Source organism: Lactuca serriola, chromosome 3, assembly GCF_051521515.1.
Source record: "Lactuca serriola cultivar US96UC23 chromosome 3, Lser_US96UC23_V15, whole genome shotgun sequence".
NCBI classification, from domain to species: Eukaryota; Viridiplantae; Streptophyta; class Magnoliopsida; order Asterales; family Asteraceae; genus Lactuca; species Lactuca serriola.
Window position 1 is genome coordinate 205,088,986 of NC_136410.1, and position 24,784 is coordinate 205,113,769.

Here is a 24,784-nt window from a genome sequence, read left to right on the forward strand (position 1 = left end):
GTTGTAAGACTGCGGGTGAGCCGTAGCATCCCCTAGCAGCTTAGTTAGTGGAGAGTGGGCGTAGGCCCGTATCTCCTAGTTAGCGGAATTTGGGCGAGGCCTTTATCTCCTAGTGATCAAGGTAGGGATCAGGAATGGGTAGTTAATGAGAATGGTATGGAGCTTGCCTACATAGCCCTAGAGAGGTGAGATCTCTGGAGAGGCCGCTCCAGGATGTAGTTGGGTGAGACCCGTGGGCGAGGCCCATATGTGAGTAGCAGTATAAGTAAGACCTAAGAGCAGAGCTGCTTAGTAAGTATAGCCGGGTCAGACCCGTGGGCAAGGCCCGTGAGTTTAGTAGCACAGGTGGGACCTGGTAAGGACCTTAGGGTCAAGTTTGGGGATCAAGGATCCCAGGATTTTAGTGCCAGAGTGGCAGAGTAGAAGGGGCAGTATTAGGTAGCCTAAGTTTCTTCGGAAGTCGCTGAGAGCGACTAGGAGTTTGTGTTAGGGCTAGCGACCGGTGGGAGCCGGTAACCCAGATGTTGATAGATTGGTAAGGACCAGGGTGGTCCCGATTCATCCGGAAGGCGGGTAAGGGACAACAAATTTTCGGTTAGTGACGTGTTCGGCATCAGGAGTGATCGGGATTGCAGTTTCAGCGGGAGAATTGTCCTTGATGAAGTATGGAAAGGTTTGATGATCTTGGAACGACGCCTCGGAAAGGCCGATGGCAACGAAGGGTAAAAAGGGGTGAACCCCTAGGATGTCCAGCATATGTACTCGGGGAGTACCAGAAGGATTGTCAGTTGAGTAAGTTGGGTTCCCAGGATGGTCAGGGTTAGGATGAACCTGAGAATATTAACCGCAAGGATTAATGATAGTCAGAATGATCGGGCGGAAGGCCAGCAAAGGTAATTAGCGGGTGTTAGGTTTATCAAGCAGAGTGTTGGAAGCAGATTTCAGGGAGTTTGGCAGTAGAGAAACTTCGAGGACGAAGTTTAATTTAAGTGGAGGAGAGTTGTAACGCCCTATTCTAAAAGTATTCGTTCGTGGACTTCAGAAACCAAAGCTAGGGGCATTTTGGTTATTTTTGGGATGGGAGTATATTTTTAAGAAAGTTGTCGGCTGAGTTGTGCTGCTAGAAGCGTAAGGATTCTTGCCACCTTTCCATGGATATAAAGTTCATTAGAAATGGATCTAGATGGAAGGAGTTGTTATACTTTGAAGATATTGACATAATGGACCTTATGGAGAAAAGTTCTCATGGAAGGCCATGCATGCATGCTTGGAACACGCGTGCGTACGCCCAGCGTACTAAGGTAACTTGGTCGCATATGATCAAGGCGTACGCCCAGCGTACGTGCAGGCACGCCCAGCGTACGCTAAAAGTTATGAAACCCTAATTTTTGGATTGAACACTATATAAAGGACATAATGGTTTCAACCTTAGCCCCCATATCAGCCTCCCCAACCTTAGAAGAAACCCTAGAACGTTCATACCCTCATTTGGTGAGATTTTGACCCTGGAGAACCCATTTTGGTGGTTTAAAGGTTGGAAGAGGAAAGAAGAAAGTTGGCTAAGGAGGAACCTTGGAAGCTAGAGTTTGTGGATCTGGGATAATGCCTCATTTCGGACTTCTTCAAGGTACAAAGTTTTGAGCTTGATGATTAATCTCTTAGATCTCCTTTAGTTCAAGTTTATGGACTTTTGGTCCCAAGATTGGGTCTTTGAGACTTAAGCACGTTTCTAAGACCAGGTTTGCCTCCCTTAGAGTCATATGAGTCCCAGAATCAGTAAAGTTCCAACCTTTATGGTCCTATTAAGTCTATGCATGAGATCTAGTCCCCTTTATGGAAGTAGAAGAGTGTTTTGAGAGTTTGGGTTGGTTTGGGGCATATAAAGTCACCAAGTCAGTGACTTTATGGCTTAATACATGGAATAAGGCTTGGATCCGAGTTTGTAGCTTCTGAATCGGGGTATTAAGCACTTATTAGAAAGTTGACTTAATAAGGCTGTACGCTGGGCATAGAAGGAGGTATGTACGGCGTACAAGCCATCATCCAGTACGCTCAGCGTGCCTAGATGTACGCCCCGCGTACGTTGTCAGATTTGGGCCTTGAGCTTTTTGGCATCGGTGTGGGCTGTGTTTGGATTATAGGTCTGTGGGCCTTAGTGGGCCATCAGGAGTTAGTGTTTATGGGCAAAGTATATGTATTGGGCTTAAGGTAAGGCCCAATAACGGGGTTGGGCCCAATGTAGCAAATTGGGCCATTTATGGGTTAATAGTGGGCTTGGGAAGCCTACTTAATGTTGTACCTTTTTATAGTATGTTTTGGGCCCTAGTTATAGACCATTATGGGGTAGGGGTAAAATGGTAATTTTACCCTAAGAGTGATTATGATATTGGGCTAAGTGATATTGTGATCTTGGTAGCTCGGGGAGCCGAAGAAGCAGCAATCGGAAATTTCAGTCAGCAACCGGAAGGTTATCAGAAAAGTTCAACAATGCAGGTGAGTTTCCCTTTGTGTGAATGGGTCTACGGCCACAATGCCGGCCCATGTAGTTATGAGTAGGAAGACCCGGGGGTTAGCCCTAGGCACTGTTTACTAGTATGATATGCAGGACCAAGGTCCGATGTCGAGCAGGTGCCCCAGGGATGATTTACATGATAGTTTATACTTGTTGTCTGTGTGATACATGTATGTGCCTGGTAGGGAGGTGAGTGTGGGCGAGGTCCCGTACCTCACCAATTGCAAAGTGTGGATGGTGTTCCACATCTCATTAGCAGCCGAGCAGGGGCGAGGCCCATGGTAGGAAGGGAGTGAGTGTGGGATGGGCCCGTATCTCACTATTAGTAGGAGCGTGGACAGGGTTCCATGACTCATCAGTAACAGGTCAGGGGCGGGGCCCAAGATAGGCGAGGCCTTAGAACAGGAATCCAGTAGTATATGTCCAGTTTATGTGTTATGATATTATTGTATGTTAGTATATGTTAGCGGGCGGGGCCCAGAGACAGGCGAGGCCTAAGAGAAACAGATATGTACACCGAGCGGGGCTCGAAGCCAGGCGGGGCCTGTTGTAGCGGGTGAGACCCAAAGTAGTGGGCGAGGCCCAGTATTTGCAGTCTGTGTATGTGTATGGTATGTTGTAGGTTGGGGAACTCACTAAGCTTCGTGCTTACAGTTTTTAGTTTTGGTTTCAGGTACTTCCGGTGGCGGAGGGAAGAGCTCGGGGTGATCGCATGACACACACCATTGATTAGTCAGCCTAGGATGTTTTACTCTGATAATGAAAATATGTTTTAGAAATTAATACCCTGAATTATGTTATGGTTTATGATATGTTTTTATGAATATGGTTTTAGTAATGATTTAAAGAAAATTTTTAGTCGTGATTTTCGGGACGTTTCATATTACGTACTTTTGTTTTTTGTCTCACAGAAAGCATAGTTGCTAGAAATAAGTTCAACAGATAGGACGAGCGAGTGCGATATTGTTTCCCATGAGACGCAATGAAAGCTTAAGTGAGGGGTGCGACTTTGCGACTTGAGATGAGTTTTTGAGCAAAATATTGAGTTTTACAACCTTGATTACTGGAGGAAATGATCTAGCAACAGTTTAGAAGAGTGTGTCATCTCAACATCATTCTTTCTTCACCAAATTTGCATTGGACATAATGCAGTTTTATTGTGAAACTACAATTCCCACGACGTGGCTTGGTGTGTTAGATGTTCATTCTTGTAGTAGTCCGTAGGTCTTGTTTTGCAGCCATTACGCGAGATTGCATCCATTCAACATTCGATTTTGACCTTGATACTTCTATCATAGGGGAGTCCGTTCCTTTTTCTTCCTCCTTAATTTTATGTTTTTTGTTTGTTTTAAACATGCAATAGGGACATTTCATGAATTAAGTGTGGGGTAGGTGTCGAAAATAGGATTTCAAGCATGTTGATTAAAAAATAAAAATTGCTAGACTGAAAATTTTTAAAAAATCTTATATAGACTTGAAAAAATGGTCTAATTTTGAAATATAGTTAAGTTTAAAAGTTGCTATATTATTGTGTTGGAACTTAGGTTACTAGTATTGTGTGAGACGATTCGATGCAAGCTCTAAAGTTTAATTGAACCAATGTGTTATAGTATATGTGTGGCTTCCCTTTCCTAGTGAAATCATGAGACAAAAACATAACCATGTTGTGACATCCTCCATTTTTCAAAACCAACTAAAATTTTTTTCTTTACGCTTTATCAGTTTGAGATATGGAAGTTCCCAGTGTAAATAAAACATTGTTCAAATAACCAAAGTTATTTCATTATATTAAAATTTGGAGGATGTCATCATTCATATCAAAACATACATTACAACGTAAATATATAAAAGTTCCTCAAATACTATAACAACCACATCTCTTATTTCACTCGGCATTCTAACTAAGCTTCAGTAGTCCTACATCCACTACCTGTGATGCACAAAACTGAGTAGGTTAGGTTTGAAAAACCTAGTGAGATGCATAGGGGTTTTGACGCCCATAATAACTTAATGATACTAAATCATAGTATCATTCCTACAAACAATCATTTATAGATAATGTAGGTATATAATATCTTAAATTAATATCCTTAAGACATTCTAACCATCCCAATTGATTCTAACAAATCCTAAGACAACGATTATATGGTGGAATCACCCTACCAAGTAAACTGTTTGAGTATTTGGTTTACTACATAGCTAGGGGAGTCCATGGCTAGTGTAATTCATATAAAGACAAACAATGTTTAGAGCTATTGATAAATATTTTATGTACGTCTGTGGGTTATAAGTCCACACTAGCAACGTAATTCATTAGATTGCCTAGAATAGTCAAGTGTTGTCATCTACTTTGGTCGATGACCTAGACATACTTACTAGTTGTCTGATCTGGACCCACCATTTTTGGTCATCCAAGAAAGAGGAGGAATACAACACTCCGCTCTGATCTCACGCTCTAACCTAAAATGAGACCTAATTAATACCAAGCTTATTTGGACCTAAACACCTTATACATGTCCTATTGTAACTAATCCTAACTTTTACTAAAGGTAATTATTTCCAATACAATTTCTAATAGGCAGTACTATCATAGTTATATAGATAACACATAATACGGATAATTCAGGTAAGAAATAATTTCCCTAAGCATAAATACTTTTATTAATATTATTTAATTGATAGTAACTACGCACTCACCTGAAAAAAGTAAGTGACTCGAAGTTAGGGCAGCACTTCACTTTAACAGTTTTCCAGAAGACCTAGATGTACAAAATGCTACGTCTTCGTCTGGTTTCATAATCCTAGCGACTATATAATGATAGTCTAGATTCCTCAATAATACCAATGTTTACATCAAGATCTATCAAGTAAGGAATAACCATGTAGGATCATATCGGAGGTAGGATCCGTTTGGTATACAGAGTATATTCTTTGGAAATCTCACTTTAAACACCGCAATAAATCGAGCCTAGACATCACTCTTGTAATTAGATCAATCGGTATAATGATTTGGAATCATTGATAAATCTTAATTATAGGCTCATAATAACGCTTATGACTATAATTAAAAGTTACACTTAAAATAAATAAGCGTAGCATGACTTACAGAGTAATCTAACAAAAACCAAGAATTATGCGGGCAAAACTCTGAACAAAGAGCTTCTATTCTCCGAATATCTGACACCGCAGGGGTTCACTAAAATAGTCGGGAACTAGAGAGTAAAAGGGATAAAAATTTTGAAGAGATTCAGAGAGAATTTGAGTGAGGAGGTGAGGATTAAGCTGGAAATTGCGTCAATTTATCGGCAGAAAAGGAGTACGCGCCGCGCATGTGGTCGGAGTTGGTGATGTGTCACTTTCCTATGGTGCCACATGTCACGATTTGGGTGGCGTGTCAGTGCGCGCCACACATCTGGTCAATGCGCCCGGCTGCACACAAGTTTTCTTGATTTCTAAAAAAATCATAATTTGCTCATATGAGCTTCATTATCGATGGGGTTTATATCCACGCGTAGCTACCGACGAGATCTACATCTTTCATCTAGACTCCATCGGATAATTTTAAATTTATTTTTAAAAGTTATACTTTTATAGTCTTAGATTGTTAAAGTCTGTGTAAATATCATAACTCTCTCATACGATATCCGTTCTCGATTGTCTTTATATCGACAGATAGGTATGGAAGAGATCTTCAACTCTTGTTTAGATTGTTTTTCCTAGCAACCGACTGTTATAAATTTTGATATCAGTGTTGCACATTGTTGCGCTGAAATGCAGAAAAATCATAACTTCCCTATACAAATTCAAATTTGGACGTTTTCTATATGCGTGCCCCTGGTTAACAACTACTATGACTTTAGTTAAGATCAATTCAACTAATAAGTAATTTACCCAAGTTTTTTTACAATACGTAGAGTCGCTCCGGTTTAACCACGAAACTTCGAAGAAACATAACTTCTTCGTTCTAACTCGGACTCGAACATTGCTTATACCTCTAGAATCCTTATTATGTATACTAGAACTAGGTTAAGATTATTTGTCCTAAATAATATTTTATCCTTGATGCATATTTTTATTTTATTATTAAATATTTATATAATTTGCATAAAATATCGTATAAAACACATAAGCACATAATTATGAGAATAATTCTTTCTTATTTGTTCATAAAAATATTTCAATAGTTGACCAATGTGATTATAGACTATGACTATTCTAGCAGGAAATGTGGGCGTTACACATGTGTAGTTTGAGGGACATAATAACTTTAACATCATATACCAAAAATGTACCAAGGAAAGCTTATGTAATCATTGCCTTTTAGGATAATGATTCTAACCAATAAGGGTTGAAGTTAAGTTCCCTTGGTTAAGCATATGTTTTTCTTTTTAGGTTTTTAGTTTTGAGTGAAAAAAATATGCACAAGTTTGTTGAGTGAATAAGAGCCTTCAATTTTTAAAGATGAAGAATTATAAAGAAAAGTTCAAAAGTTAAAAATATTGAAGATTCGAAGTTGAAGATATTGAAGAATAAGGCAAATTGCCAAAACTCAAAGGAGTATTATTTTATTATATTTTTTCTTTTTAGGTTATTTTTCCATATGTATTCTTATGAGGTTAACCAAAAGTTACCTTGAGGTCAAGAAAGATTTCTAAGGATATATTCAGAGGGATGCATAAAATGAATGTCGTTCAAAATGAGTGGGAAATGTTTATGAGGATTGTGTGTATTTAGGATTGGGAAATACTTAGGAATCATTAGAGAAAAATATATGCATTGAGGTGAAATGTAATAAATGAGTTCAATTTGGATTGTCATGTGCGATGTTGGTAGCTAAGGTTTTATTGTGATGGTATAATTATAATAAAATCAATTTTGTTTGGGGTCAAACAATAGTCAAGTGTGAGGTATTTTGATATTGCCATATTGTAGTGGTGTTGATTATGATGGCATGTGCGGAATTAGAAATGATCTAGTGAATCATCATGTAAACTCAAGAACACAAGGAGTAAATAAATCTGTGTAAGCTCATATTAGATCTAGAAAGGATATACAAATGGGTCTGTATAAAGTTTCTCTCTCTAGTCTAACACTCCAAATGGATTCACTTACATAATGGAAGTCACCCACTTCCTACTTATAGGAAAGACTCAACCCATTTACACATACAAAGGGGAAAGCCTAAAACACTACATCCAAGACTGACTTTGCACCCTAACATTCTCCCCCTCAAAGTTAGGATTCGATGTCCGGCTTCAATCTCCAACGAGCTAGCGCGATCAATACCAAACTCCCCCTCAAAGTAACACCGGTCTTCAAATCCGCAAATGAATATTCGACAAACCCGAGAAGCTTCGAATACCCATCATTCTCCCCCTTTTTATAATCAAAAAATGATTATAAAACCCATTAAGGATGGGAAGCGCCCAAGAAATAGACTTCACAATACTCCCCCTTGATGTGTACCAAAAATGAATCACCAAAAATCTTGCACGGAAAAACAATCACGAAAAAGCCACAAAAAATTTCCAATTTATGAAATTTTTTGACTTTTTGAGTGAAAGTTGCAAGATTTTTCAAAAACCGGGTAGAAATTGTCACTTTTTGAATTCTGCAGGGACCCGTTGCGCCAAAACCGCAAAATATGCAAAACTCTCCCCCTTTTTCAAATCTGGGTAGATAGTGTCAATTTGCACAAACTTTAGGGGCCTGAAATGCACTTTCTTCAATTTTCAGCAAAAAACAATCCTTTTTCGAATTTGGGTTAAAACTGCCCAACATTCGAAGCCTTAGGGACCATTTTCGACAATTCTGCCCTTAGCGCTCAAATCATACGAAGCATCCCATCCAAAAGTTGACTCCACCACTTGTGCTCTTTCGATCTAAAGTACATCCCCCTAGGTCAGCATCTGAAAATGCTTGAATGAAAAATCCCGAATTCGAAGGATACCAGAGTCCTAACGAAATTGTTCCCTTAAGATAGCGAAAAATGTTTTTCACTGCAGTTAAGTGAGGTTCTCTAGGATTTGCTTGGTACCTGGCACAATTACACACTGAAAATATAATATCAGGCCTACTTGCAGATAAGTACAATAAAGACCCTATCATGCTTCGATAAAGTGTTAGATCAACAGCAGGAGCATCTAACGAAGGAGTTAGTCTTGTTCCCACTGCCATTGACACACTAAGCTTTGTATTGTTTGTCTTTCCAAACTTCTCGAGCAGATTCTTCGTGTATTTTTATTGATTGATAAAAATTTCATCCTTATTCTGTCTTATATTCAACCCAAGAAAATTATTTATTTTTCCCATCATGCTCATTTCGAATTGACTTTTCATAAGATTTTCAAATTCATTAGACAATTCAAGGTCAGTTGAGCCAAAAATAATATCGTCAACATAGATTTGAACAAGCATTAGATGATTACCCACTTTCTTTCGAAATAGTGTGGGATCAACTGATCCTTGCTTAAATTTTGACTGTTTCAAGAAGTTGGTAAGACTTGCATACCATGCTCTTGGTGCTTGTTTTAACCCATAAACTATTTTGTCTGGAATCTAGACATGATCAGGATGCTCCTCACTCACAAAGCCAGGTGGTTGTTCAACATAGACCGTTTCTTCTAGCTCCCTATTCAAGAATGCGCACTTAACGTCCATTTGATAAACATCGAAATTTTTGTGAGCTGCATAGGCTAAAAATATGCGAACTGCCTCGAGTCTTGCGACAGGGGCGAAGGTTTCTTCATAATCGATTCCTTCTTGTTGCGAATATCCTTTTACTACAAGCCTAGCCTTGTTGTGAATAATATTGCCATCTTTGTCGGTTTTATTTTTAAAAATCCATTTTAACCCGACAATCGAAACATCAGAAGGTTTAGAATTAAGTCTCCAAACCTTGTTTCGTTCAAATTCAGCCAGTTCAGATTGCATGGCAACAACCCAATCTCAGTGTTCCATTGCATTCTTTACTGTCTTTGGCTCTATTTTCGAAATAAAAACATTAAACATACACAATTCTTGATTCGCATTAAGTACCTCGTTTTTGGCACGAATCTGAGCTCTAGTCAACACACCTTCTTGAGGATTCCCTATGACCTGTTCTTTGGGATGAGTTTTTGTCCATTTTTCCATTGGTGGATATGCCGGATCAAAGTCTAATGGTGCATCCCCATACACGTCTTCGTTTTCAGTTCTAGCAACTGAAATGTTGTCATCAACTTCATACTCCCCCTCAACTGAACCTTCAAGCTCCCCCTCAACTTGATTATCATCTTGATGCTCCCCCTCAACATGTTGATCTTCATTCCTTTTCTCCCCCTCGAAAGTATGTCCATCTTGAACATTGATTTCATCAGTCGTATGCCTCCCCTCCATACGAACTTCAGGCAAGCGGTCAATAATCGATTCAATTGAAGAGTCAACTCAAAAGTCAAAGATCGGTTCTTATGATTCCAAGATTCAAAATCGAAACATAATCAGATGGATATGTTTTCATTTTAGGTATTGATGATGAGTTTTTGATGAGTCTGAATTCGATTTTGATGATTTTTGGTGTCGATGTGGATTCGTTTTGGATTGAACGCCAAAACACAAATGAAGAACTGTGGTCGATCGTTTGAAATTGAGTGAGTTAGAACAATCGAAATGGAAGTAGTAATTCTTTATCGATTGTTCAAAGTTGGATTTGATTTCTCGTCACTAAAATTGAAAGTGACGAATAGAAACGAAGAATTGATGGTCGAATGCTTTGAAATTGGTACATATATTGGAAATCGAAGGTTTGGATGCTTTGAGAACGAACAGTAGAGTATCTGATTTTGAAGATTGTTGATGTGTTTGGGGTGAATGAAATGCGAATGACGAAAATTTTGTGGTTGATGGTCAAACAATATTCGCATATGAAGATGATTGGGTTTGGATTTTCGCATATGAGTGAACGAAATCAATGTGAAAATTTTTGTAGCAAAGGCAGTGAATATCAAAATCGGGTTCGCATAATGTGCTTTGGTCAATTCGCATGTAAGATTGTCAATTGTGACTTGAAGAAGAAAGTGAAGCATTGATTTTGTTTTCAATGGGTTGTGGTCGATGTGCGAAGGGTATGGTGTGTTGGAGTCGACATCGACAAGAAACTGGTCGAGTAACAAAACGAAGATGCTTAATGCTTTTGTGCTTGAAAAATCTGATGTGTGAAGGGTCGATGTGCGAAGAATTGTATACTGACGTGCGAAGAATTTGACTGGAACATGTGAAGTGTGTCACTGTGAAAAAAATGAATTAGGGAAAAAAACACTCAAGTTTCGAAAACGGCCCCTGAACCTTTGAATATTTGACACTTCGCAAATTAACTCAAGTTACAAATGGTTGAAAATTTTCACCCAAATTCGAATTTTTTTGGAGCTCGTATGAATGGGGATGCTTCGTATGATTTGAGCACTAAGGGCAGAATTGTCGAAAATGGTCCCTGAGGCTTCGAATGTTGGGCAGTTTTAACCCAAATTCGAAAAAGGAATGTTTTTGCTGAAAATTGAAGAAAGTGCATTTCAGGCCCCTACAGTTTGTGCAAATTGATGCTATCTACCCAGATTTGAAAAAGGGAGAGAGTTTTGCATATTTTGCTGTTTTGGGCACAACGGGTCACTACAAAATTTTGAAATTGACAATTTCTACCCATTTTTGAGAAATTTTGTCAAAGGCGATCCGTGAACGAAGCTAAAAATTGATTAGTTTTTTGGATTTTCCGGATTGAAGCACAAAGTTTATGCCACATGTTAAGGGGGAGTTTTGACACGAAAAGTTCCGAATAGAGCACGTTCTTTTTCCTTGGAGTTTTATAATCAAATTTCGATTATAAAAAGGGGGAGAAGTTTTATATGGAAATTCGAACTTGAATTTTTCATATTACGCGGATTTGAAGACCGGAGTGATCTTGAAGTTTTGAAGCCACGAGATGATGCAATTGGAAGTTCGGAAGTGATGTATTCGAAATGGGTTTGGAATTATTGAAGATTTTTGGGGTGTGTTTTTATGCGTAACTTTTGGGTGATTATTTGTAGTTAATCATTCGTTGCTGCTCAGATTGTATTGTCTCACATCCTAGAGCCCAAATTGAAGAAACATGTGTCACCTTTGAGGCTCGAACCGCGTAGTGCTTGATTTTGGAAGAATTAAAGAGGGTCATTCATTCCTAACTTTGAGGGGGAGAATGTTGGGGTGCAAAGTTATTCATGATTGACTTTGTAAATGTTTGACTTTTGTAAAACCCACTTGCATGTGGAGTATTAGCCTTGTGACACATTAGAGATAGAGAGTGAGAGAGAAACATCTAAACACCTCTATAAATAGTGGGTTCATACCACTTGTAGAGGTGTGCTTGAGAGATGTAAAAGTGAGTGTGTAAGTGTGTGTTATTTTTGTAGTCTAGATCTAGATCCTTTTAGTAACACCATATACAATCAATACATCTCTTGATCACCCAAATCACCATGTTCAATTGTGCAAGCTTTAATTCCGCATGCCAAACCATGTTCTTATGTCACTACACATATTTATTCATATATTTTGTGCATTATCTTAATATTTTCAGCTATAATCGTGCTTAATTTAGAACAAAAGGTGATTAATATGATTAAAATCTGTTTTAGCGGAGAAGAAATGTTGGGGAGCAAAAGGAAGTAAAATGCGGAGCTGGAAGAAGGATGGATGGATCGAGTCAATGAAATTCAAATTATTATGGTTTCTGAAGTCCTACGACATTGACATTTGCTTGCCACACCTTGGCGAGAAGATTTTCCACAGTTAATTTTTTTTTCTTAGAGTCTACGCAAAGGAAGTGGACGCCACGACATGGAGCCTTATTCTCCACGACGTCGGGGAGAAATTTTAACAACTATAAATATTTCCTTTTTCTCTTTTCCCTGACTTATGCATGAAGCTTTTACCGACTTTTGAAGACCATAGACATCCCTTGGAGGCCTTGTAGACCATAATTCGATTGAGAGGTTAGATTTGCAGAGATCTAAGGCAACATTACTTCTATATACTTTGTTTGGATGGTTTTGATCATGTCTTGCAAAGTGAATTTTGATTTTACTTGTTTGTTTCCAGTAGTTATGGGCTAAAAACCTTAAATTTCGTTTAGAGTATATAATCCTAGTTGATATGTGTTGATTTAAAGGATTATGAATTTATATTAGTTACTTATTCATTATGCATGTTTGATAAAGAACCTATTGTGTTAATTCAATCAACTTATATGTTTATTCCTAAGTTTTATTAGGGTTAGATGAACAATGAATCTTGATATACTTGAATCTTATGATTTTCATACACATGAAATTGTAGGACTAGTGTTTTGACCAAAAACCTTGGGTAAAATAGAGAAATTGGTAAATTAATGTGGGAGCTAATATACGATGAACATTCATATATAGATTTGGTGTTTAATACAACTAAATGTCAATCATTGTTTCAAGTCTTTTATAATTCAAACTCAATACTGATTTGTTTGATTGTTTGTCCACTTGATTACTGAATAAATCATCTTATTAATTAAAAGGATTAGAAGTTTGAATATAATTCTATTCACATAGGAGTTAGTAAGCAACGATATATAAATCCATTGCACTATCCATAAAATCAACCGTTATAGGTGAATCGTATCTAAATGAAAGTCTTTTTAAAATCTTGTCTTAAAAATCGTTTTCTGTTTCTTCTTAAGTTTAATTTGTTTTTGTTAATTGCTTTTATGTAATCTGGACTTGCAAAACAAGAACCCCCCCAATTGCTAATTTCAATTAGTTAACTTTAATATATATTTGAGCTTTTAATCATTCATGTTCCCTGCATTTCATATCCGACTTACTTGAATCATCTACTAGGTTTTGTACGTTTTGTACATAAATGAGCTCGATATTTCGTCAATGTTGCTTGATATTTATACGTGACTAGCATGTTGGAAAACATACAAATGGGAGCTTTGTGACTATTGGTAATTCCAGGAATGACATTATAAAAGGTTATGTTACATTGATGAATGGTACCTTCATAAACTGGAAAGTGACATATACTATTAGATTATGTAATACCCTTTTTCATAACATATATTATTATGTAATAATGGATAAGACTTAGTGTAAGAAAGTAACAGATTACCCTGAGACGATTCCGTGGATATAAAGATCGTAAAAAATGAAGTTCGTATGAGGAAGTTATGACCGTTTGAATTTAGGATGAAACTATGTTGCTATTTCGAGAAAGTAAAAAAAAGTCAAAGGGTTAACTCTCGGATCACCACGGTATGGTGGTATACTCACCACAGTGCAGTAGCGAGGCAAGTCATCGAGACACGTGGAAATCGGGTGAGACACATTGCTGAAGGAGACAGATACGTGGCGGTTGTCAGGAAAAAACTGTGGCCGTGGCATGGTCATTTGACCACGATGTCACGGAGGCACTTTAGTATAAGTATTTGTCTTTTGTGTCGTTTCATAGGTTTTGGCACACACGGTTGACGGAGCGGCTCGGGAGGCATTTCCGAGGAATTGTTACCACTAAATCATATTGGTGGAGGTATTTTATCATGTTTCATGTAAACATGTTTATTTAATATTTTTTAGAGGGTTGTTATACCCAAGTATGTGTTATGGTATTTCATGATATGGTGCAATTACGAACCTGGTAAGCAGCTGAATATTTAATGTGAGTGGTAAGGGTTATATAGCCTAAATTACTGATAATTTGTAGACTCGGCTAATGGCTTATAGGATTAAGTCTTTAGGTGTTTAAAATTGGAAAAATGATTAGTTTGGTAATAAATAGTTATCGGGTTTAGTTAATGATCATGTAATTGATCTTTGTGGTCGATACAATAGTAAATTTAGACAAGTTCTGATGAACTTGATGTATTATCCAAATAGGTCTGGAAAAGTGATGGATTGAGAAGCGGTAAATAGCTCGGGGTCAGAATCATAGTTAGTCTTCACTAACTAATTGGGTGAGTAACCTCAATTCTTTTCTAAACATATATTATATAGATATATGTTATTAATGTATTGTGTTGATTATATGTTAAATACAATAGTATGATTATTGTGTATTGTTATGTTTAGAATTGGAACCCATAGGGTTATACTTGTACTTTGGTATGAGAGAATTATAGGTAAATAGTGGACTTGGTGTCTGAACACTATACTTGGAGATTGATATTGGTTAATGTAAGTGAATGGTGGACTTAGTGTCTGAACGCCATACTTGTATATTGTTAAGGAATATGACCAGGTAATGGGTATTTAGAAGTTATAGAGTAGTATAATTATGGAAATGAGTATAATTATGATTTTATGATGGTACCTTTGGTGGCTGTAATATCATCAGTAGAGAAATGCAAATTTATAACACAATCGATGTCTATAGAGCTATATTTGAAGAATTGTTGCAGAAGAGTGATCGTAGTCTTGGTGAATGTAATACCATTACTGGATGAATTAGTAATTTATGTAATATTAATTACAATCAAGGGAAGTTATAGAAATTAATAGTAGCCAAAGTGACCATAAGTCTACTATGTCTTCTGGTAAAGTGGAATGTTTGATAGCATCATTAGTGACATTGTATGTATATATACTAACATGATGTGGTGTGTTGTTACTGTATATATATACATATATATATATATATATATATATATATATATATGTGCTAGACTAAAGTAGTTTTGTTGACCTTAAGGTAATGTGATAGGGTCATATATATATATATATATATATATATATATATATCATTGATGAAATTATATCAAGAACGATATTGTATTGTAAGTTTATATGACTGGAATTGATGGTATCTAGGTGATTTTAATATTATTATTTGAGGAATTCAAGTAAATGTTTGATTTAGTATCTGTAACACTATGCTTGTAGATTATTTAGAAAGAATTAGTGGTATGCTTGGTGCTGTAATTACCACTGTGTGAGAATCGATTGTTAGTGGTATGCTTACTGTTGTAATTACCATTGTTTATCTCCGATGCAATTAATGGTTTTTATGGTATGCTTAGTTTTGGATTTATCATTATGATGGAATATTGTTAGTCATGATAGTCTTAGTGACTGCAATATTATGGACTAATATATGTGGTGGTCTTAGTGACTGTAACACCACATTATTGAGCATAATTATTAGTGGTGGTCTTTGTGACTGTAACACCATGATATTAAGAATAGTTATTAGTGGTGGTCTTGGTGACTGTAACACTGTGATATTGGGATAAGTTATTGTGGTGATCTTGGTGACTATAACACCATGTATCGGTAATTGTTATTAGTGGTGGTCTTGGTGACTATAACACTGCGAGGTTATGAGAATGTATAAATGCTTGTACGTTAATATTATATTATCATAATAGACTTGTTGGTTGAAATATTATCATTTGGAGAATTGTATATTTATAGTAACCGTGGTGGTTGATAGTGGACAGTTAAGGGAATGCTAGTCTTGGAATTTGATAGTGGGACTCCTTGTGTTTTGTGAAAGTATGGCAAGGAAAACAATAAAATACTTCCTTTGATATATGAATCATCAAATCAAGAGACTCTTCAATTATATCACATTGATCTCTATAGACTAACTTCTGTTGATATCCTTTCACATAAGATATAAATCCCTATTATAGTTGATGACTATACCCATTACACTTACATGTTCTTTCTTCGATAAAAATTTGAAACAATAGCAAAACTCATCACTTCTATTGTGTTAAATGCCAAGTTGGTAGTCACCAGACATAGTTACAATGGAACAGAGTATACAAATGCAACATGCAATGAGTTTCTCATTTACAAGGTAGTTGAGCACAATTTTTATACTCTATACACTTCTCAACAAAATGGTGTGGTTGAAAGAAGGAATAGAACCATAGTTAAATATACCAAGTCTGTTAAAATTTGTGTATTTACCTTTATACTTATGGTTGAAGTTGTCTTCATCGCACGCTTTGTTTAGAATCTCAATATTATTATTAAGTGTCTCAACACCACTTCATACAAAGCTATGATTTTTTTTCATATCTTTGGATGTGTTTCACAAAAAACAACCTAGACCATTTGAGCAAATTACAACCGAAGAATGATACAAGAGTTTTGTTGAAACTATATGCTCATGAACCATTAATGAATGATATAGTTAATAACATATGATCCTATAGGGTCACATCCTTATCAAATCGATACATATTGAATATTTATTATTAATATGATTACTAATAAATAATACCAACTCTTTTATTTAAGCAGGGAAAATTATTATTATGTAAAAATATTATGTCATAATGTCATAACCAGTCATTATATCATATGGTATGATATAATTAGTCATGTATAAGTTTTTGGGCACACTGTATACCATTTAACTTTTACATACTTTCTAGTTATTGAATTAGTATCTTCAACTTCCCTCTTACACACGTCTTGCTTGTAAGAAACCATTATCTTGCATTTAATGAAGGTATGGCTCAAGATCTTGAATGTAAGTATATAAGGAAGTGTTAGGCTTTAATTTTAACCATTCTTTCCCTTTGAAAATCCCCCAAGACCGAGAGCACTCTTTACTCTCTTCCTCTTGTCTTTCTTTTGAAGCTAGTTGCAAGTGCTGGTGCTTCTTAGTGTTTCTCATTTAGTGCTTATTTTAACTAAGCACTTAAAGGCTTAAGAAATCACTAATACAAGAAAAGGGTACTAGAATTCCTTGTGCCTTACTCTTGGTGGTGGATGACTTATAAATAACTTCAAGCTAGTTTTTCTTGACATCTACATCAACACCCCAATTCCGAATGGGTTCAAAGACTCCAATGTTGTCACTCTAAAACACCATATGGTTGTTTTAATATCATTCTAACCTATATAAAAGGATCCTTGATAGTTTTGTTTTAAATGGTCTAAAATAAACTAGTTATTTTATTAATGATTTCGTTGTCGTTTTTAAGAAAGACACCCTATTTTTAGTATCAAAACCCATCAAATTTTCCATGGATATTCCACTAAAGTTGTTATTACCGGGTACTAAATTAATGCACCATAATTATTAAAGAAAGATTTGATACAAACTATTCATTGTCACTATGTTCGAATGACGAACCACAAGCATCTTATAGCCCATATTCGAGAGGATGATGAATCTCCTATTGGTGAAAATATTCAATAATCAATAATCAATGTAGACTTTGATTCTCTTTTTCAGTTCTTAAGATATTTTTCTTGATGCATAGTCACTCATGTCTTCGAAGCTACCCAACAACAACATAATGTTGAATTTGGTCTAACTATGCCCACATGAAATAATACTGAAGGAGACTCATATTAAGTTGAAGGGGAGAGTGATATGATATTAGTTCCTCTTGTGACTAGTAATGATGAAGCCTTCAATGAGGTACATGGGAGCTTCCATCCAATAACCATTAATAACAGTGAAATTAAAACTAAGTTGAAACCATGAATAACTTTCGACTTCCCAACGATAATGAAGTGTCTGTGGGATGGTCTACTAACTAAGGTGACCCTATTATGTAATTTCAAGACATTAAAGTGGAGAAACATGATACAATTGATGATATTATCTTTTTTACATCTCTTGACCATCCAACTCCCAAACTACACATTTGGACTCAGGATAATCAACCTAACCAAGTAACTGGTAACAAAAATGCTAGAGTACAAACTAGATTTTTCTACTAATATTCAAAATGAATGTCACTTTTCAGATTTTATCCCATTAGGTCAACTAAATACTATCGAAGAATCCTAGGAAAATCAGACTAAATTAAAAAAAAAATACAAGAAGAATTAGCAATGTTTGAAAAAAATCAAGTGCACTACTTCGTAACTCCACCAAAGAGTCATTTCGTAGATAGTAGAAACATTTGAACCTAACTCTCTCTCTCTCTCTCTCTCTCTTTATATATATATATATATATATATATATATATATATATATATATATATATAGAGAGAGAGAGAGAGAGAGAAAGAGAGAGAGAGAGAGAACTTCAATAGAGAACCATTATTAATCAAGGAACCAATAAACCAATCTAGAACGTCGGAATTTAAAATGATCAAAGACAGAAGGAAGGGTTATAGACTTTTACAATGCACGCATATGCACCGGATTATAACAAAACACACATATTTTTTTTTTGTTTAAATTTTTTTGGCAATATTTTTTATCGAAAAAAAACCGAATATACTATTATTCATAATGTTTCGTCATATTTCCATAGAGATCCATATTTATATACAAAAATGTTTTTTTTTAAAAGCTCATTTTATTTATTTGTTTTTTAAGAAGTTAAGGTCTACGTTTTATCGAAAAAAATTAATAAATATATCAAAATTTATATTTTTTGTACTCTTTAAACATAGATTCATATATTGATTAAAAAAATCATTATAGATTCACATTGTGAATTTGATCGAGGTTTTTTTTAAACGTTGGTATAAAAAATTCAAATTTTTTCTATAATTAGTTTTTTTTTGGATAAAAATAAACTTAAATATTGAAAAAACAACAAAATGAAGTGAGTTTTTTTTCAAAAAAAAAAGTTTGATTTTTATATATTAACATGAATCTCTATAGAATGAGGACGAAAAATTGTGAACAACGGTATATTTGCTTTTTTTTTCCGATAAAAAACGTGGCTTAAAAAAAAATTAAATGAAAAAAAGAAATGAGGTTTTTAGGTAAAGAGGTTAGTGTTATGGTATAATCCGATGATCGCTTTAAATTTCGATATTCACTATTGGTTTTTCGGTTCCTTATTAATAATAGTTCTTTATTAAACATCACCACATATATATATATATATATATATATATATATATATATATATATATATATATATATATATATATATATATATATATAGGTTTAGGTTCTATGGAAAACAAAAAACCCTAAAAATAAAAAAAAATGAATAAAAAAATACTTAGACATCACAAAACTTTTTTTTTTAATTTTTTTTAAGAAAAAAGCGCATCTTTTAGAATAAAATCGCTGAAAAATGTTTTAAAGAAAAAAACCAATTTAAAATTTTTTTTTGATTTTTTGTTTTTTTTTCAGCGATTTTATTAAAAAGCTGCGATTTTTCTATAAAAAAATTAATTTTTTTTTTGTGATCTCTAAGTATTGTTTTATGTATTTTTATGATTTTTAGGTTTTTTTTAGAGTATTTTTGTTTTCCAAATAACCTTCCCTATATATATATATATATATATATATATATATATATATATATATATATATATATATATATATATATATAGAGAGAGAGAGAGAGAGAGAGCTAGGTTCAAATATTCTAACTAATTATCGTGCGGATATCGTATGCTATGAGAATGATAAAGAAAATATGTTGTTTGATAATATGAATACGTTCAATCTTACATAACTATTGATATTAACACACATTCTCACTAAATAAATTGTCTATAAGGTTATCATACACTTATTATTATTATTCTCATTTCTGTCAGAATGTTTTATTGGGTCGTATTTTGTCAGAATGAAAATGAGTGAAAAACTATGTGTGAGAACAAAATAAAAATAATAATTAGCGAGAATGCATGGAACTGCCGATATTTTTGTAAGGTTGAACGTATTCGCATTGCTAAACAACTTATTCTCTTAATAATTTTCATAGCATACGATATCCGCACAATAATTAGTTAGAATAGAATAACCTAAGCATATATATATATATATATATATATATATATATATATATATATATATATATAAACATATATATATATATATGTTTAGGTTATTCTATTCTAACTAATATAATATATATATATATATACACACACACACACACACACACACTAGAGGTATACCCGCGCATTGCGGCGGACATCAAAGTAGGGGCACTAAATCGTTTCGTTCTGAGGGCGCGAATAGTTTACAAGGCTGACATTTTTTTTTGGAAAATACTACGTGACTTTAAAAAGCAAAAAAATCAATATGATGAGAGCATATTAAGCTCACCATCACTCCCTCTAATCTAAAAGAGGTAACAATGAGAGATGAGGAATAGAGAAGAAAGTATCATAAAATAGAAAAATAATTTAAAAATTAATATTTATTGTAATATATATTTAACGGTAATGTTGTAACACAGAAAGATGAATCGTTGTTCTTTCCAAACAATATTAGAGAGAAAAAAGATCAATCATAGACATCGTTTCCATTTCGACGATATTATTTCGAGCAATACTGATTAATGAAAAATCAAACAAAAATTTATTTTTAAGCAATATTGACCAATGAAAACTTAACTGCTTCCTAATTTCAACAAATGTTACATTTATCAACTTTTCTAAATGACATCTTAATTGGAGGTCTAATTTTTAATTTACGAATTAACAATTCGTTGTGATATAATTAGCCTTTCCAATATTTGATAATACACAATAGAATTCAATTTATCAATTCTTGCACAACCAAACATTTTAGAAAACAAATTACAAAATCTTAATTTGTGACATGAACAAAAAGATAAACAAATTGATATGTTGTTGACAATTTTAAATTTTATAATTAACTACTCAATTCTTTGTATCCAAATTTGGTAACAATTAACGTGTGTATTAGTTTGTATGTAAAAGCAAGTAAGGTCCCATTTGATACGCTTCTTTCCAAGTTCAAACAAATTTTTTTGGCTGAATGGACCGGAAAGACTGTTTGATTTGCACAAAAGAAGAGGTATTTCCCGATAAGATATGTCTTTCCCAGAAAGCCCCAAAATCATATCTTTCTGGCTGAATGGGCTGGAGAGACAATTATACACCAAACCCCACATTTTTCTTTCTTTATTGAATTATTAATTTTTTTAAATAACTTTATTTAAATTTATTTTTTATTGAATTATTATTTTTTTTCATCATTTAGCATAATCAATCAGATGTACAATCAAACAACATGGTTTATTTCCTAGTCATAAAACTTTCCCAGACAGCACTTTATCAGACAGAAACTATCAAACGGGACCTAAGAATATATATGTATGCTAAGAGATCGACAAATGACGTCTTTGGCTTTGCATTTCCCATCCCACATCGGTGGTAATAGGAAATCAAAAAGCATAATCTCCACTATATAAAGAGAAGGCGCATTTGGTATAAAATCACACTGAGCCTTTGATAGGTTTTTTGTGAAATAAGAAGAGGTTTATTGCTTAAATAAGATACCCGCTTTTATTAAATTATATTTTGAAGAGTAAAAATAAATTATCTTTTCAAAAACTGGTTATAGTGTTTTTTCAGAACTGATTTCGACAAAATCAACTAGTTTTGATATGGTCTAAGTTGGGTTGAGTACGTCCTAGTTGGTATGAGTGTTTTGATTGATTTTGAGTTTCTCCAACTCGTTTTGTCTAACAGTCGAGTCCGAATAACTTATTGAGTAAGTCATTGAGTTATTGATGCATATTCATGTTTCCAAACCGTGAAACCAAACCGGAATCAAACTGTTAGTAACAGTTTTGTTTGGTTCAGGTTTTATTTTTTAGTGGTTCGGTTTTGGTTTCGATTGATAAAAACCGTTACTGACGGTTTGACTACAGTTTGACGTGAAATAACTGAAAAAAACCAGATCGTAAACATTCCTACTAGGATCAAAAGACGAGATGTATGGATCAAAAAAATCCCCATACCTGATAGGAAATCCAAAACCCACCCAGTTTGACCGGAAAATCCCTAAGTTGACCGGAGATGGGATATCCCTAATCCCGACCTTGACCCTTGTTGTCAAGGGGCCCCAAGTTTTAACCCTTCGTGGTTCCGTACTTAATTTGTCATTATTCTGTCACTTATTCGTCGTTACTCCGTCAATAATCTGTGACTTAGTTTTCCCTATCAAATTCTAATCCGGATTTTTAGGGGTTCATTTTTTATTTTTCGCACAAAGTTTTTTAAAATCAATGAACGTGGTGCCTGATAAACTTTATGTTTTTTTATTTTTTTATTTTTTATTTTCGTGTGTGTGTGAAAATCCATGGAATCCACTTCTAAAATCACACAAATGTAAGTAGTCTAAAGATTAAAATCTTAGTTAATTAGAAAAAACTTACAAAGGGAGAGGTTATGAACAAAGGACCATCATAGTCAGCAGGCCAGTGACCATCTTTAGCTTGGATGGCACGATGAAGTCGGAGTGCTTTCTTTACTGTCGTTGTCACCGCTTCGTAGTGAATTTCTTCTGTCTCTTCCAACCTTGTTGCTCGTAGACTCAGTAAATCAATTCCATTTTCCTTGATCAACTATGTAATATTATCCATATTATAAATCCATATTCCAAAAGAGTATAAATGATTATATTTCACCTAAAGTTAAGTGACGTGAGTTTTAATAATACGAGCCTCATTAAAAAACATAATCAAGTATATCGAAGTTGAAAAAAATATTTATCGTATTTGTATTTTATTATATGGCCTATTGTATTTAGCCTTCATATGTGTTATGTGTAGCCCATTTTGGTATACGTATTGTATTTATACTCTTGAGGTAATTAAAGTTTGACATGGGAAAAATATTATTCAACTATTTCTTCATAAAATCGTCTAAAACTTATTGTAGTATATATATTTTCTATATGTATTTCGTACTTTTAAGTTCTTCGTATATTTTAATATTGCTATGTATAGAAAACTATACCCGAACAATAACGACTTACTAAATAGTTATACATTCCATATCAAACAATTTTATCAGTAAATAATTTGTTTTTATTTTAGTCCTACGTGATTCCTCAATCAGATTTTCCTTTAATTTCGTGGATCTAAAATTCTACCAACATTTTATAATAACTTACTCAAGTAATATGCAAATGTAACCGTCTATGATTTTATACACAATTTAAATTTTCCTTTTTGTCTAACTTTAGCATTTTATTCCGTCACATCTTAAAAAATTTCTATATATAGTTTTGTTCGTAAACCACCAACATCCATATTTAGATTATTATTATTATTATTATTATTTCTAGAAGGTGACCATATGTACCTGTTTCCGCATGAGCAAATCACTGGACGCTTGAAAACCTTCCTTTTGTCGGTTTAGAAAATATTGACGAGCATTTTCGACTTCCTGTTGATCTTCTGGTGTTCCTGCATCTGGGTCGAACTCCCAAGTTTGGCGTCCAACAAAGTTGTTGGTGCTAAACAAGTAAGGATCGTTACCTTCTGCAGTCTTCAACTTCCACATCTTTTTTTGTTAAACGGATAACTCGCGTCCCTAGCTTGTATGGTACTTTATAGTGTAGAACAACTTTCTGATTTTATATTTGTTTACCTACATAGTTAGTTATGATATTCAATACTAATTAAGGGCAACCCCACACTCATAGGAAGTTAAAGGCAAGGGTCATCCCACCGTCAATTAAGAAAACGACGTTTCAACAAGGGTGTTTAATGTGGTTGGGTATATTTTGAAACCGCTCATACAATAAAAAGGGCCCAAGCTTAATTAGGACAAGGTTGTGGTCACTTTTTACCATTATAATATTTTGAGAAAATTACAAAAAAAAAAAAAAACTAATTTTCTTAATTATTTTGTAGAAAATAGCTAAAAAAATTCAAAATTATAAAAATAACTATCAAAATCGCAGATAGATTAAACTCATCTATGATTACGCCCATTCATCTGCAAACGTACAAGTTGGTTAAGCACGGACACACATTCGGAGTTGTAAGTTCGCAGATTTATTTATTTATTTATTTAAGTTTTTTAATTTTTTCCAGGGTTTTGGTCAACAATTACACAAGCACTAATCAACCAAATTGAATGAGAGGCTGTGATGTTCGAATTGTATAATAGCAAATGATAAAAGAGAGTGACACAATGGTTTACAATGAAAGCATTTGATCCTTGCTAGGATCTCTGACATAAAACCTTGGGATGTGATAATGATCACATGCCTTGATGATTTTATTAATGTAAAAGGATGATTACAGAGAATATTTTAGTAAGAACAAATGAATAATTTCGTAGAGTAAGCTTAGAGTAAAAAAACAGTGAGTTGTGTGCGAAGTACAAGTGTTAATTTATAGTCTAAACTAGCTAACAAGATGTCCGATATTTCTAGGATCCTTCATGACCAGCTTCATTAACGTTATTTGACTTGGTATTCCGAGTCTTTGGCATAGTTGAGACGAAACTCTATTGAGAATATGTCTTCTTTTGACTACTTTTGCACACGTGTTAGTTATGAACAAAATATAAC

General features: G+C 34.4%; 1 protein-coding gene across 2 annotated transcripts in view; it reads right to left on the reverse strand.

The window, feature by feature from the left end:
* The window catches only part of LOC145093534 (dammarenediol II synthase-like), an 84,934-nt gene extending 61,120 nt beyond the window's left edge, over positions 1-23,814 (reverse strand). The window contains exons 1-2 of one of the 2 annotated variants that reach the window (XM_079031681.1): positions 23,566-23,814; positions 22,635-22,823 (exon numbers count right to left, since the gene is read on the reverse strand). In XM_079031681.1, the coding sequence (XP_078887807.1) occupies positions 22,635-22,823; positions 23,566-23,766 (390 nt within the window). In that variant the 5' untranslated portion in view covers positions 23,767-23,814. The remainder of the gene's footprint in view (positions 1-22,634; positions 22,824-23,565) is intronic. The other variant, XM_079031682.1, reaches the window with a different exon arrangement.
* Positions 23,815-24,784: the final 970 nt, after the last annotated feature.